This window comes from Rhincodon typus, chromosome 2 (genome assembly GCF_021869965.1).
Source record: "Rhincodon typus isolate 14 chromosome 2, sRhiTyp1.1, whole genome shotgun sequence".
Taxonomy (NCBI): domain Eukaryota; kingdom Metazoa; phylum Chordata; class Chondrichthyes; order Orectolobiformes; family Rhincodontidae; genus Rhincodon; species Rhincodon typus.
In genome coordinates, this window is record NC_063333.1 from 97674002 (window position 1) to 97689168 (window position 15167).

At 39.4% G+C, this 15167-nt stretch overlaps 1 protein-coding gene across 3 annotated transcripts in view; it reads left to right on the top strand.

The window, feature by feature from the left end:
• skap2 (src kinase associated phosphoprotein 2) overlaps window positions 1-15167 on the top strand; it is a 259416-nt gene that overhangs the window by 215337 nt on the left and 28912 nt on the right. For all 3 annotated transcript variants that reach the window (XM_048613889.1, XM_048613882.1, XM_048613874.1), the window contains exon 11: window positions 970-1094. In XM_048613889.1, coding sequence (XP_048469846.1) covers window positions 970-1094 — 125 coding nt within the window. The remainder of the gene's footprint in view (window positions 1-969; window positions 1095-15167) is intronic.

A 15167-nucleotide genomic window follows, 5' to 3' on the forward strand; every position in this document is an offset into this window, starting at 1 on the left:
AGAGGAGCAGGAAAGCTGACGTTTCAGGTTGGACCTTCTTTCTGAAGAAGGTCCCAACCTGAAATGTCAGCTTTCCTGCTCCTCTGATGCTGCCTGGCCTGCTGTGTTCCTCCAGCTCCAGGCTGTGTTATCTCTGACTCCAGCATCAGCAGTTCTTACTATCTCTGATGAATTTCTCAGGTCCTTATTAAAGTAGGAACCAAGACACATTAGGAGCTATGAGGAGAAATGACCAAAAGTTTAGTTTAAGAGGCAAGGTTGTTCACGGAGAGAATCCTAGAGTCTAGAGCCTAGACAGCTAAAGGTTTACCCTTTGAGTGATTAAAATTGGGGTTGTTCAACAGTGTATCTCAAAGGCTTATGGGACTAATGGAGATAACAGAAAGGAAGGGGTGACGACACTGAGGGATTTTAAAATTGAGATGTTGCTTCACCCGGAGTTGGCGTAGGTTAATGAGTACACAAGTGCACGGATGAAGGGTGAATGGAATTTCTTTTGGGTTAGAACACAGCAGAATTTTGGATGACCTTAAGATTGTCAAGGATGGAATGTGTGAGACCAGCTAGGTGTGCTTGGGAATATTCAAGTTAGGGATGACAACAAAAGGTAAGTATAATACAATGGTCCAATTTATGGCAATCACTGCCAGTTTTCCATTGCACTGAACTCTGGGCCAATGATATATTCATGTAAATGAAACAGATCATAATACATAAAAACTGTAGCAACCGTCATCTAGACAATATGACCACCTGCCTATTTAAAATAAAGTCAAGGTTTTCTCTACAACAGAAACTTTTTGATGGGAGATTGACTGTCTCTAATGCATTTATGCATTTGTTTCCAACTATTAACTCTGTGGATTTGTATTCCAAAGCACGTCTTGGTCAAATGTAAAAGTGTCTATACTTCTATTCCTTTGTTACTGGATGTTTTAATTAATTTTATAATAATGACATTTTGCTTAGCTATTAAAGAAAAAGACAAAGCCACTGACTACGCCAATTACTACCAAGGATTGTGGGATTGCTCAGGAGATCAGTCCGATGAACTGTCTTTTAAACGTGGTGATGTCATTTATATTCTTAACAAGGTAAGCTTATGTTCTTGGATTAAGGACACTGTTAATCACTGATTTGAAAACATTAAACTCTTAAGTTACTGATGGGAAATAGCAGTAGTTTACTCTTGAACGTATATGAGCATTGATGTACACTTTTGGATGCATTCATATTTGTTCATTACTAGACTGCAGTTTACAAAGTAAAACAAGAAAGTGGTAACAATGAACCTTTATATTAAATAGATATTGTAATAGTATAAAATTAAATTAAAACATCAGTTCAGAAACACAGGAAATCAGAAAAAAAAACTCTTCGATGTTTGGAGTTATACGTAAAAATATGGCCTTGGTTGTTAGAAGCCAATCATCTCAGTCCCAGGATATCTCTACAGGAGTTCTTCAGGGATTTGTCCTTGATCCAAACGTTTTCGGCTGCTTCATCAATGACTTTACCTCCATCACAATGTTGAAAATCGAAATGTTTGCTCTCGATTAGTGTTCATTTGCAGCTGTTCAGATAATGAAGCTGTTGATATTTCTATGTGCTTATTTCCTTTCAAACTGCAATCAGAGGAATCTTGTGTTTTGGGGTTGACTTAAACATTAAGTTGATGGTGCTCAGTTGAAAGAGATCTAACTTTATTCTCTATTACAAGAGACAAGCTGACAGGGTTCACAGAAGGGATCGCTCGTGTTGCAGGTTTCCCTGCAGTGGCTGATGCCATTTTCAAAAAATTGTTCATTGGAAATGCTAGGCCAGCATTTATTGCTCAGGGGGCATTTGAGAGTCAACCACTTTACTGTGGGTCCAGAGTCACAGATAGCCAAGAGCAGGTAAGGACAACAGATTTCCTTCCCTAAAGGGCATTAGTGAACCAGGTGCGTTTTTACAATAATTAACATGGGTTACATGGCCACTGTTAGGTCAGCCTTTAAATCCAAATATTTTGAAATTGAATTCAAATTATATCATGGTAGGATTCAAATCTGTGACCCCAGAACATTGGCTTGAAGTTCTGGATTGCTAGTCTAGTGACATTATCATTACACCACCACCTCCCCTGCAGGCACATTACTTTGCAGGTGTTGTATGCCAACTGTGCCATGTAATAGACCTGAATGAGATCTTGTTCCTTGAGGTGATGTGTGGTGATTGCGCATCACACAGGTCAGTGCCCAGTATCCTGGCAGCAATCGTAATGCCTTTATCCTGTCGCAGTATGTTAAACCTGCTATATTTCAGCCATGACTGCAAATCAAAGGATCGTTACTAGGCAACAAGAGCTATCTGCTGATTATGTGCAATATGATTCAAGTTCACAAACCTTACATGCATGAACAGATATGCATTGAGGGCCATGCTGTAGCTGGTTATGTGATGGAGCAGTCTGTCAGCATGTTGAGACAGTGATTCAGCTGCCTGAACCAGTCTGGGGGAATCCTGTAATACTTGATTGACTGTATTTCAAGTTTTATGTTGTTTTTTTAAAGAATGTTCATTGGATGTGGTGCTGCTTTCTAACTGCCCATCAGAAGATGGTAGTGCTGTACAACTCTTAAGACCTGAAGTCTTGGTGGTGAAGCTGCATCCACAGTGCTATTCAACAGGGAGTTTCAGGATTTTGAACCAAAGATAATGAAGGAACAGTGATATAACTCAAATCAAGATTGTATATGACTTGTACTGGAATGTGTAGGCAGTGGTATTTCCGTGTTTCTGTAGCCCTTGCTCTCTAGTATTCTGCATGTTGTCACGGAGTGGGAGAGCAGGGTGCAATCTTTGCCCTCAGCTGTCAGTGAGAAACTGAAGAGCCACAGCATGAGCAGGAGCAAGTGAAAATAAGACTGTCTCGACAATCCCTTTCTACTGTTCTGGTGTGAGTCCTCATTCAAATGCAAAAGCAGTCATCGGAGACCCACTATTCCTATTCAGTTGCAGTTACTTCTCTCTGTCAATGATCACCATACTTTCCTCTTAACCAGAATGTTTAAAAAAAAGCCATAAGAAACAAACATTCTTTACCAAATTTATAAATGAAATAATGCATATTGCATTCACATGTAAACTAATGACCCATGTGCATACCCTTATTATCCGTCTTCCGTGTTTCATTGTCAGTCCTAATTGTTCTAAGCTGTACAGCTCCATTGGCTGCAGCATGCCTGGTGGCAGGTTGTTCAGTTTCAGTTTGGAAGACTCCAAACAGCAGCTCCAAGCCTAGAAGATACAACTTCAGTTTGCACCATGTCTGCGTGGGTGGGGAGTTTGGACTGTCTAAGTTGGCTGACAGGCAACAGCATTGTCAGAGTGGCAGTGATGACATGTAAATCTTGTCTTCCTCAGAGAAAGAAGCAGGTTATATCTCCATGTATCCACTTTCAGTTTTCCTAACAATTCATTAAGTAACTGATTCCAGGACTGCTATGAATTCTTCAAAGCCCCTTTGAACACTGGTTGTGATGCCAGCAAGCTGACCATGCATGATAGGCTGCCATTCAAGCTCAGACTAAGATTTGGGCTTTGCAACAGAAATGAAGACATGGACCATCAGACAATCAATGATTGATTCCAAAAGTACGTTAATTGTTTTGATCACCAGTTCTATGTTTGAAAAAGGGCTCCAGGTTTTGTTGAAAGAACCGTGCCCACTTTCTGCTGGACATTCTGGCAGGCTTCCTAATGCATCATGCATTTTGTTGTGTATGTCCATTAATCCAATCTGCTGCAGCTTGGCTGCTGAAGTCCTCCTACTCTTCACCAGAACGTGCACGTGACCTCACCATCTGGTAAGCAAATGGCTGTGCTGCCATTGCCACAGTTGTAGTATTTCTCTACATGCAGATGCAGCCACCTTCAGTCCTCTAAGATAAGCACAGTGCCATTGTCTGTTTTATCATCCTCTCTTCCTGCTGTTCTTCCACTACCTGGCCAGGTTATACTTCTTGCGTATCTGAAAGGAACTTGGCCTAACAACATACTTGTGCGAAAAAGGTTAAGTGAAAGAAGCTAAGAAGTATATGCTTATGCCATCAGCAGCTTGCAAGTCAAAAGAGATTGGGGAATGAGGAGGAACTTGGATGTGAGAAAAAGGAATAAGTCCAAGGAATCCATCTAGAATGATGTGCCCTGTGGCTGGCTGTAGCTTAGCAATGGCTGTACCAGTAGTGGCCGTCACCTTCTCTTCCATCAAAGTTCGAATGTTGAGGTGTGCATCTCTTTTCCAGTTAGTTCCTTTTGCCTTCAGTTGTGTACACTTATCCTGAAAAAAATAGTATGTATCAGCGATGGATGATATGTTTGAGTGGTGATAGTGTCATAGTTGAGAGGCTGACAGTGTGTTGTGAGATATGGGTATGAGTCTCACAAAAGTGTTATGGAATTAAATATATGCATGTTTAGGTATATGTCCTGATTGATAGCAGTTTCCGTTAGGCTCAAGAGGAGATGTCGTGATTGAGCGAAAGCTAGTGATCCAGCTGGTAAATTGAAGATAAATTAGTTGCTTGTGCTATCACCAAACCACTTGCAAGCTTCATGAAATTCATCCATTCCCCGACCACCACCACCACCACACCACCTCCCCCCTGCCCCCCAACGCCGCATGGGTGTAAGCAATGCCATCCTTTTTATCATGAGAATCTTGCGTAAGTCCAGCTTATGCAAGACAGGGTGGTACACAACTGAGAGCAGCAGGAACTAATGGAGGGTGGATGCACACCTCCAAGCTCCAACTCTGATGGAGGACGTGTTGACGGCCAATTGGAACATCCATTGCTCAGGCTGTAGTCAGCCACAAGGCAGAAATTGTTCAAGATGAATTTCTTGGATTATTTCTCCTTCTAACATTCCAGTGCTACCTCCATCACCCAATCTCTCTTGACTTGCAAGTTACAGATGGCATAAGCGTATCCTTCTTAGTTACAGTTTTTGTTGTCTGCTGCTTGATTTGTTTTGCCAAATAAGTTTAGCAATTTGTTTCCAATGGATATGGATGCAAAGCACAAAATATCCCACAGCAAAATTTTAATTTAGGAAACTCAAGGGTGATAATGATGCTAATCTTCTGATGTTGCACTCTGTGATTATCTGAAGATACCTTTGTTTTGCAACTGATGCTGACACCAGATATTTAAATTTTGCGAAGCACTGATCCTAGCACAAAGTCTAACTGATCAATAACAATTGGTTATAGAATTGACCCTGTAATGTATCCATGATGTGTACTGCCACTTCTTGAGACTCTAAGCCAGAAGCAAAATCCTGCTCTCAGTGCCAAAATATTGAACTTTATCTTTCCAAAGGTATTTTCAATATCGAATTGAGATTGAATCAAAGTATGACTGGCTTTAACAGCAAGCTGTTTATAATATATTTTGATGAATTATTATCTACAAATGTTTGGAAGTCCAACCTAATTGGTCTTCACTAATAACTGACACTTAACCTAGTTTGTTGCACGGTTGGAAAGAATTCTATCATGATTCCCTTCAGAACAGCTGAGCTGTTAGCCACTAGGCCTTTCATCTATGAAACCGATCTACAAACAGTTCACGCATTTAGAAATATCTGTACTATTTGCTACTCATCTGTACTTATCATTTAATTTACTTTTGCAAAACCAATCAATATTCAAACAAAACAAAGGCTGTGAATCACAGTAATGTCAGACTTGCGATTTACGCCACCTGGTGCACATATAGCCAGCTGTGTCATTAATGTTTTCTAGAGGAAATAAAATAAGGCCTATCACACTTTGTATTTGTTGATAATTAAGATTTGACTGGCTAAAGTTTAAAAATCTAAATGTTGAGCATTTTGAAAATCTAAACTTGTTAGGAATGAAATTACAAATGTGTCACAAATCTGGCACATTTTTTACCTGTCGCATTTTGCTTATGATGGATATTTGTGGTAACTCTGAGAATTTACTTAGTCTTGTTCTTTTCACTGGGTTCAAACCTTTGTGAATGAACTAAGAATACAGTATGTAATTTACTAAATCAAATCATTTTCACTAAGTTGCAATAAAATTATTAACTTTAAATAGAGAAATGTGAATTTTTGTTGTTTTAATGGATGCCGGGATTTTTTTATTGTCCCAAGCACCATATTTTGTCTATGATTTTTATATTGATTAACATCTCTGATTTGTGTTACTGGCTGAAAAATGTGGTACTGGAAAAGTTCACTGACTAGGTGAACCTACCCTGAATTTAAGCAAATAATCTAGACTCACTCTGTAATGGAGGAGAGCTATATTTTTCAATAAATGGCCTTTTAGAGGAGACATTAAACAGAGGCCACGTGCACTTACTTAGGTAGATGTATGGTCCCAAAGAGAGGGGACCAGGTATGTCTTTTGATGTCATTGTTTGTATTCCCCTTTCACGCAACTTTACATAAAACAGAATAACTGATCATTATCAATGCTGTGGTAGGATTTTGGACTTTGTTACCTTGCCTTTTTATGCTTGACTGCATAACAACAGTGGCTACACTTCAAATTTATTTCCATGAATTTAAAATCCCATATGGTATTCTAAGAATGTGATTAAGATGCCCATATAAATTCACACAATTTTTTTCTTAAATTAGTATATATAGTCAATGGTTACAGTAATCACGTGATCATATTTGAGAGTGTCAAATGTAAAACAAAATCTGCAAATAGCCAACACCCATTCCGTTTATAATCTTTCCAATTACATAGGTGACTGAACACAAATATTGTCTTTCAGTGTGATGAAATTAATAATTTTTGAAACAGATTCATTGACAGTTTAAGGCTGGCCAGTTGGATGCCTCTTGAACATCCATTCCCTTCGCCAGCACTGCATGGTGAGAGCAGTGTGTAGCACCTACATGACATACTGCAGTAACTCACCAAGGCTCATCTGACAGCACATTCCAAATGCATCAACTCTACCACCTAGAAGGACAAGGGCAGCTGATACATCGAAGCACCGGGACCTGCAAGTTTCTTTGCACAACATCCTGATTTGGAACTGTAGCATGTCCTTCTCTGTTACTGGGTCCATATCCTGGAACTCTTTACCTAATAGAATTATCAGTGTGCTTACCTCAAGGACTGCCATGGTTTAAAAAGGCAGCTCCTCACTACCTTCTGCAGTGAAAGCTTGCCTAGACAGTGATGCCCACGTCCCATGAACAAATATTTTTTAAAAAACTCTCTTCCTGGTCCTTCCCTATTTCCCTGCAATAGTTGTTGATTCAACTCCCTTTTGAAGGTATTAGTGAATCTGCTTCCAACACTCATGCAGTTAGTATTTCACACGCCAACAAAGCATAGGTAAATTGTTTTCTTCTGCATGTTGTATTTGTTTCTTTTCACAATAACATAAATCTGTATCCTGTAGTCATTAGCGCTTCTACCACTGGAGGTATCTTTTTTTCAAAGAACTTCATGATTTTGAACACCTCTATAAAATCTCTTAATCTTCACTGGTGGAGGGGGACCATTCCCAACTTTTCTACTAGCACCACATAAATGATGCCCTTGTCACTGTTACCATTCAGGTAAATCTCTCTTGGCCATCTCCAGCAACTTATCCTAAAGTGTGGTGGTGAGAGTTGAACAGTAGTCCCCCTGAAGCCTAACCAGTGTTTTATAAAGATTTTATAAAGATCATTATACATTTGCACTCTGTTCCTTTGTTAATAAAACCAAGGATCATATTTACCTTTTAACAGCCTTCTCAACTTATTCCTGAGCCCTCTTAAAATTGAGCCATTTGATTCATGCTGTCTCACTTAATTCTTCCTATTGGAATATGTCACATCATACTTCTGAATTAAAGTTCAACCACCATGTGTCTGCCCATTTTACTGGTCAGTCTATATCCTCCTAATTTATTTTAAAGTTTTTGAGTGTCATAGAGATGTACAGCATAGAAAGAGACCCTTTGATCCAACTCATCCACGCTGACCACATATCCTAAATTAATCTAGCCCCATTTGCCAATATTTGGCCCATATCCCTCTAAATCCTTGCTATTCATATACCCATCCTTTTAAATGTTGTAATTGTACCAGCCTCCACCACTTCCTCTGGCAGTTCATTCCATACACATACCACTCTCTGTGTGAAAAAGTTGCACCTTAGGTCCCTTTTGAAACTTTCCCCTCTCACCTTAAACCTATGCCCTATTCTGGGAAAAAGACCTTGACTATTTATCTTATTCATGCCCCTCATGATCCTTCTCATTGCTTACCTAATTTGCATATTTTATCATTAGCAAAGTTCAGAATTCTGCTAAATTTACCAATATTCTGGTGATTAGCACATATTAGAAATGGCTGTGGTCATCATAATCCACCTCTGATTTTTGAATGGAGCCGACATTACAAGGCTTACTGCTGTTTCTCTGTTTCTGTCCTTTAGCTAATTTTGTAATCTTGCCGCCTCTATCCCTTTCATCCCATAGGATTCAATTTTACGAACAACCCAATTATGTGGTACTTCCGTGATATGCCACTTGAATATCATTATAATGAACATTCTTTAAGTATATAACTAAACAAGATTGGAAAATTGTATTGCTGTATTTATCATCAGAGTTAGTTTTTTATAGAAACCAGATCAGTTGGTCAGTTAAAGGTCAAGTAAAGAACTAAGCTGTTTCTTTCCTATAAATCAGAAAGTCATATTCAGTTGGGAATTTCTGATTTGTTCGTAAATTCAGGTAAGTTTCAGACCCAAACATTTACAAGTGTCACATGTTGAATCTGTTGATGTTCAACAAGAAAATGAAGATTTGTAAATATTAGACAAAACAAACATTAATTAATAGTATTTCACAAAACCACAATTTATAAACTTTGGATTCCAGATTTAAAGGTTGTGAAGCACTGTTCCTACGTATAGATCGGATCTTAGGGAAAAATGGTGAAACGGGCATCGCTCGCCATAATTAAGAAGTGAATCTGACGCACATATCCAGTGTCCAGTCATACGCAGTTCAACAAAGGAATTGGAAAGTTTTGCTGTGCCAGTACCCCTCAAGATTGAGCACTCCACATATAGAATCATAGAATCCCTACAGTGTGGAAGCAGGCCACTCAGCCCATTGACCCCGCACCAACACTTCGAAGAACATCCCTCCCAGACCCATCGCCCCCACCCTATCCCTGTGGCCCTGCAATTACCATGGATAACCCAACTAGCTTGCACAACTCTGGGCACTGCAATTTAGCACGGGCAATCCATCTAACCTACACATCTCTGGACATGATAGGTGTTAAATTGTGGTACTTACTAAATAGGGCAGCACAGTGGCTCAGTGGTTAACACTGCTGCTTCACAGCACCAGGAATCCGGGTTCAATTCCACCCTTGGGCTTCTGTCTGTGTGAAGTTTTCACATTCTCCCCATGTCTGCATGGGTTTCCTCCGGGTACTCTGGTTTCCTCCCACAGTCCAAAGATGTGCAGGTTAGGCAGATTGACTGTGCTAAATTGCCCATAGTGTCCAGGGATGTGTAGGTTAGGTGGATTGGCAATGGGAAATGCAGGGTTAGAGGGTAAGGATTGGGTCTGCGTGGGATGCTCTTTAGAGTGTCGGGATGGACTTGATAGGCTGAATGGCCTGCTTCCAAACTGTAGGGATTCTCTGATACCCACTAAAGCCAGGAAAGGTTACGTATAGCTCATTCAAGTTAGTTTGTAATAATATGATTAACCATAAATACTGCCTACTAATCTCTCTGGCACTCAAAAATCGGCTTTTGGAAGAGTGGCATCTAAGCTGACTCTGACTGCTTTCTGCTACAGGCATCTATGAGGACCATTATAAATTTGTTTCCCTAGCTGCAAGCTAGAACGCATCTTCCAGCTGCTTTTCCCTTACAAATCCAAACTGAGAATCCCACTCAATATTCCACAGACTGAATGATGAAGTTATTTTTGTTTTCTACTTGCATTTTAGGCCCATCTATTGTCCCCTGTTGGCTCCCTCAGTTTGCTGAGATTCAGTCTACACCAAAATAAAGCTGTAACTGCTTCTCTTGGTTCCCGAATTGAATGGATTATTTCAGGCAGCAAATGCCAATGGGTAAATTAGGCAAAGTATCCTTCTAACCAAGACTCCACCTTGAGTCACTATCTCTATGGCAACAACACTTTGGGATTCTAAACAAATTATTTTATCTTCAGTGTTACTCCATAATTCTGTGATTCATATGAATAGTTTATGTTGCTAGCGGAGTTTTGTTTTTGTAAGATAAACACAGATTAATTAAGCCTAAGCTTGTTTGATGTGCTTTTAAATGTCTATCAATTTCCTAACCTGGTTTATCTAATTTGGAAAACTTTACTCCTTAAACTAAAAGTTATATTCTTAAATATGAATTAGATTTTCCCAACAGTGTCCTATTGAAAATCTATCATAATCTTCCACCCATTTTGCAATACTTTCAGGTTGTATGTTATCTGTGAATTTTAAAAGTTTGCCCTGAGTACCGAACTCCAAATCATAGAATCATAGAATCCCTACAGTATGGGGTCAGGCCATTCGGCCCAACAAGTCCACATCACCCCTCTGAAGAGCATCCCACCCAGAACCATTCCCCTACCCCTGTATTTCCCCACGTCTAACCCACCTAACCTAAACATCCGTGAGTACTATGGGCAATGTAGCATAGCCAATCCACCTAACCTGCACATCTTTGGACTGTGGGACGAAACCAGAGCACCCGGAGGAAACCCATCATTAGTATATATCAAGAAAAGCAGTGTCCCTATTGTCAACACCTGGGGAACCCAAAGTATATTTCTTACAATCCAAAAATAGACAACTGTCCAACACCATTCCTGTGTTTCCTGTCATTCAGTCAACTTCCTATCCATGCTGCCATTTTCATTCCACAGCTTTCAACTTTGCTGGTAATTCTCGTACTTTAGCAAATGCCTTTTGTAAGTCCCTCTATAACACATCAACCACCTTATCCTCATCAAATATTCTTGTTACCTCATTAAAAATATTAGATGGCATCTGAAAACATTTTGTGTTAAGTGTTTATTGTTTACTCAGATCTCAAATGTTATTTTTTGCCATTCTCCCATCTGGCAAATTCTTGGCTCATGATGGACAATGGTCTTCTATGTTTTTTACTGATGAATTGGAGCATTTCAATTGATGGAGGGGAAGATGGCTGGTTGGCAGATGTTTGCCAATGCCATTGGATGGTATTTGGGTTATATGAAGAAGGGCGAAGAGTGGACGTGGTATTTATTGGTGGCATGGGATGCAGTGGTACAACTTAAGCAAACCTTATATTAATAAGGCTTCCTTGGCAACATGGTGAACAATTGAATGCAAATATTCCTGTCATCCACTTTCTTCACCTGCTAGATGTTGCCAAATATGCAAAGTACAGCAAACCACAATTATTCTGGAGAACCTAAGTGACATGTATCAAAAAGTGTTTCATGGCTCTGTCCAGGCATTGCAGAATCACAAAAAGGCTACAGCACAAAAAGAGGTCATTCAGCCCGTTCTATCTGCGCTTGCTGTCTGATGAAGCTATTTACCTAGTGCCACTTCCCAACCTTACCTCTATAGCCCCACACCTTCCTTTTCAGATAATCTAATTCCCTCCTAAATCACTCCGATGTCTTACCTGCACATCACTCTCAGGCAATGCGTTCCAAAACACAACCACATGCTACATGCAAATATTTTTCCTTATGTCTCCATTGTTTCTTTTGGCCAATTATTTTAAGTCTCTGTCCTCTTGGTCTTGATGATTTCCCCAACAAGAACAGTTTCTCCCTATCTACCCTATGCAGATTCCTCATGATACATATACTTCTGTCAAATTTCCCCTAACCGTCTATTCTCTAAGGAAAACAGCCCCAACTTCTCCAATCCATTTACATAACTGAAGCTTCTCATCCCTGGAAGTGTTCTCCTCAATCTTTACTACACTCGCTGTAATGACTTCATATCTTTCCTAAAAACTAGAGGCAGTACTCGAGTTGAGGCTGAACCGATATTTTATACAAATTTTACATAACCACCTTGCTTTTGTATTCTGTACCCGTACTAAATCTAAGATGCTGTATCTCTTAACCTGCTCCTTTATTTTGTATTGTTCTTGCATTTGTCTTCATATTCCACTTACCTGACCATTTCACCAACTTGCCTATATCCTCCTGAAGTTCTACACCGTCCATCTTATAGTTCCGAATGCTTCCGGTTTTCATGTTACCTGTACATTTTGAAATTGTGTTCTGTATACTAAGGTTTAAGTTATTAATATCTATCAGCAAGAGCAAGGGTCCTGACACTAACCTTCAGGAAATTCAACAATAAATCTTCCTTCAGTCCGATAAACATCCATAAATGATGGTGTTCTGTTTCCTGTCATCCAGTTAGTTTTGTATCCATAATGTCAATGTTCCTTTTCAATTCATGAGTTAAACTTTGTGCTAAGAGGAGTGTGAATTATATTCAACATCATTTTTAGACATTGGATTTTAATCTGGGAGCACATAGGTGTGAAGCAATTTAAAATTAACTTGGTCAGAACCATAATTGTAAACCAGTATGTGTCTGCAAGTACAGATCTTTAAGGTCTCCTGGAGTGTTAATGGAAGGTTTTTTTAATATTATGGAGGTTTACAGCAGTAAAGCGGAAACGTTAAAAGACTTTGCTTGCTTTGCAGTTTTGAATAAACAAGGCTTGACCTTAGCTTAGAAAAATCCAGGAATTGGAAAGCCTTTAGGCAGTTCAAGGAGACCTGAATTAGATGCCGGGATAGTTTTCTCCTGGAAAACTAGGAAGTTGTTCAGAGCAACTAAGGAAATAAGTTACTTCAATAGAAGAGTTTACTTTGTGAAACTTCCAGACTAGTGATGGTTACAAAAATCTGCATTGGTTATTTAAAGCCGAGAGTCTCGGTTGTGTGAGGAATCAAGAAAGAAGACTTCACAGCTCATAGGACTGGAATTGATAACAAACTAAGTCAAATCTACTGATTTGGTAGGGAATAAATTTCTCTGGAGTTTTGGAGTAATAGTATGGCAATAGTGTCAGGGAATAGATAGGATTTTGTTTTGCCATTTGTTTTGAAACATTTCAAACGGTTTTATGTGGAATGCTTGGTTTGTTTTATTTTTCTTTCTTTTGCATAAATCTTCTGTTTTATTGTTTAAAAATAATATCTACAGCCTAGTGTGCTAATGTTTCAGTGAAAGACCGCCGCGTTAAATAAAACAAAAGAAAATCTATCACGCTAGATTTTACTGAGTTCTTACTTGTCCATGCTGCAACATTAAGTGGGATTATAACGCTTTGTTCCTAAGTCTGTTGTGCAAACTTTATCAAATGCCTTTTGAAAGTCCTTGTATACCATGTCAATAGCATTGCCCTTGACAACCCCCTCTCTTGTTTCACCCAAAAACTCCAGCACATTAGTTAAACATTATTTTCTCTCTGTACTACCTTCCCTTAATTAATCTTCATGTACGCATGTGACAATTAATTTTGTCCTTTTTAGTTTTTCCCATAAGCATTTCTGACCAAAAGTGCCTTTCAGTACACTGCTGGCCTGTTCCAACACTCATCTGGTATATCTATGAAGTTCATTGCTAGATTGTTGGGCTTCATTAAACAACTTTCTGTTAGGTGGCATGAACGAAGTTTGCAATGAGTATCTTTGTTGCCTAGTAGACTCGAGGCAGCCATCCCTTGAGCTTGCTTCCAGGTGCAAAAAGATTGGGGTCTTGAACTGCAGCTGGATGAGAGCATAATAGCAGTTGCGTGGGAACCTTGTGCACACCTGCATGAAATTCTTTTTGTGGTTGCATGTCAACAATGCATTGATTGAGTAGAAGTCCCTACGGTTGACAATAAGTGTTGGTTGCTCTGGGGGTTACCTGGATTACCATGTACATGTAGTCTGTGGTCCCTGTTTGTCTCAGCAAGAATTGCTGATTAGTTGAAGATGCAATCTATTGGTTTCCCTGTTTACATAAATTTCTGATTCCGTGCAGAGAAGACATCCTATCTTGTCTCCTGATGAATATGTATTGCTGTGCAAAGACTCTCAAAAACCTGTGCGCAGCTGTATGCATATAAATGTGAAATGCACTGACAAAATCTGGGACATTGTGTTATAAAATAAATTAAATCACTTCAGTGTACGACAATGCACTGAGTTGTAGTCGACGATGTTTAAAATGGATCTGTCTTAGGTTGGAAGGCTATGATCAGTGGGGAGCACTGATGAGACCACACCCAGAGTCTTGTGTGCAGTCTGGTCCCATGGCCAAAGGAAGGGATATACTTGCCATAGTTGGACTGCGCTGGAGGTTCACCAGACTGATTCTTGGGATAGTTGCACTTTCCAATAGAGAGAGATTCAGGAGACTGGAATCTTTGAAATTTAGAAGAATGAGAGGCAATCTCATAGAAATTTATAAAATTCTGACAGGCAGGACAGACTAGATGAAAGGTTGATGCTTCCCCTGGCCTTGAGGTCTCAAACAAAGGCAAGCCATTTAGAATGTGAAAGAAAGAACTTCTCATAGGGTGGTAAATCTTTGGAAATTTGCACTTGAAGAACTGTGGAAGCTCAGTCGTCAAGCAAGTTCAAGAGAGAGTCTGATAGATTTCTAGTTACTAATGATATCAAGGGACACAAGGATAGTGCAGGAAAATGGCATTGAGGTAGATAATCAACCATGAAATTGAATGACGAGGCAGACTTGAAGGGCTGTGAATGGATTACTCCAATGTTGTTCAGAAATTCCTCTCTTAGTCTATTTGTATTTATATATTTGCAAAAGCATGAATTAGACTATTTAATTTAGCACAAGCAGTAAGTGTATGACAATTTTGAGGCATTGTCCCAAATGTAGATGGAGAGAAAGGAAGGAAGGAAGGGAACAAGTTAACTTATTGTGATATAGGGAATGAAGCAGTGTCTTCTGAATCTAAAAACACAGCATCAATTTCCACATGTACTTTGATATCCAGTCTTACCTCACCACCACCCCTGGAACTCTCCACTGCCTTTAAATGATCAAATTACTTATTCAACCTCAATACTAGATGAACAGAAATTTACTGCAGTTAAATA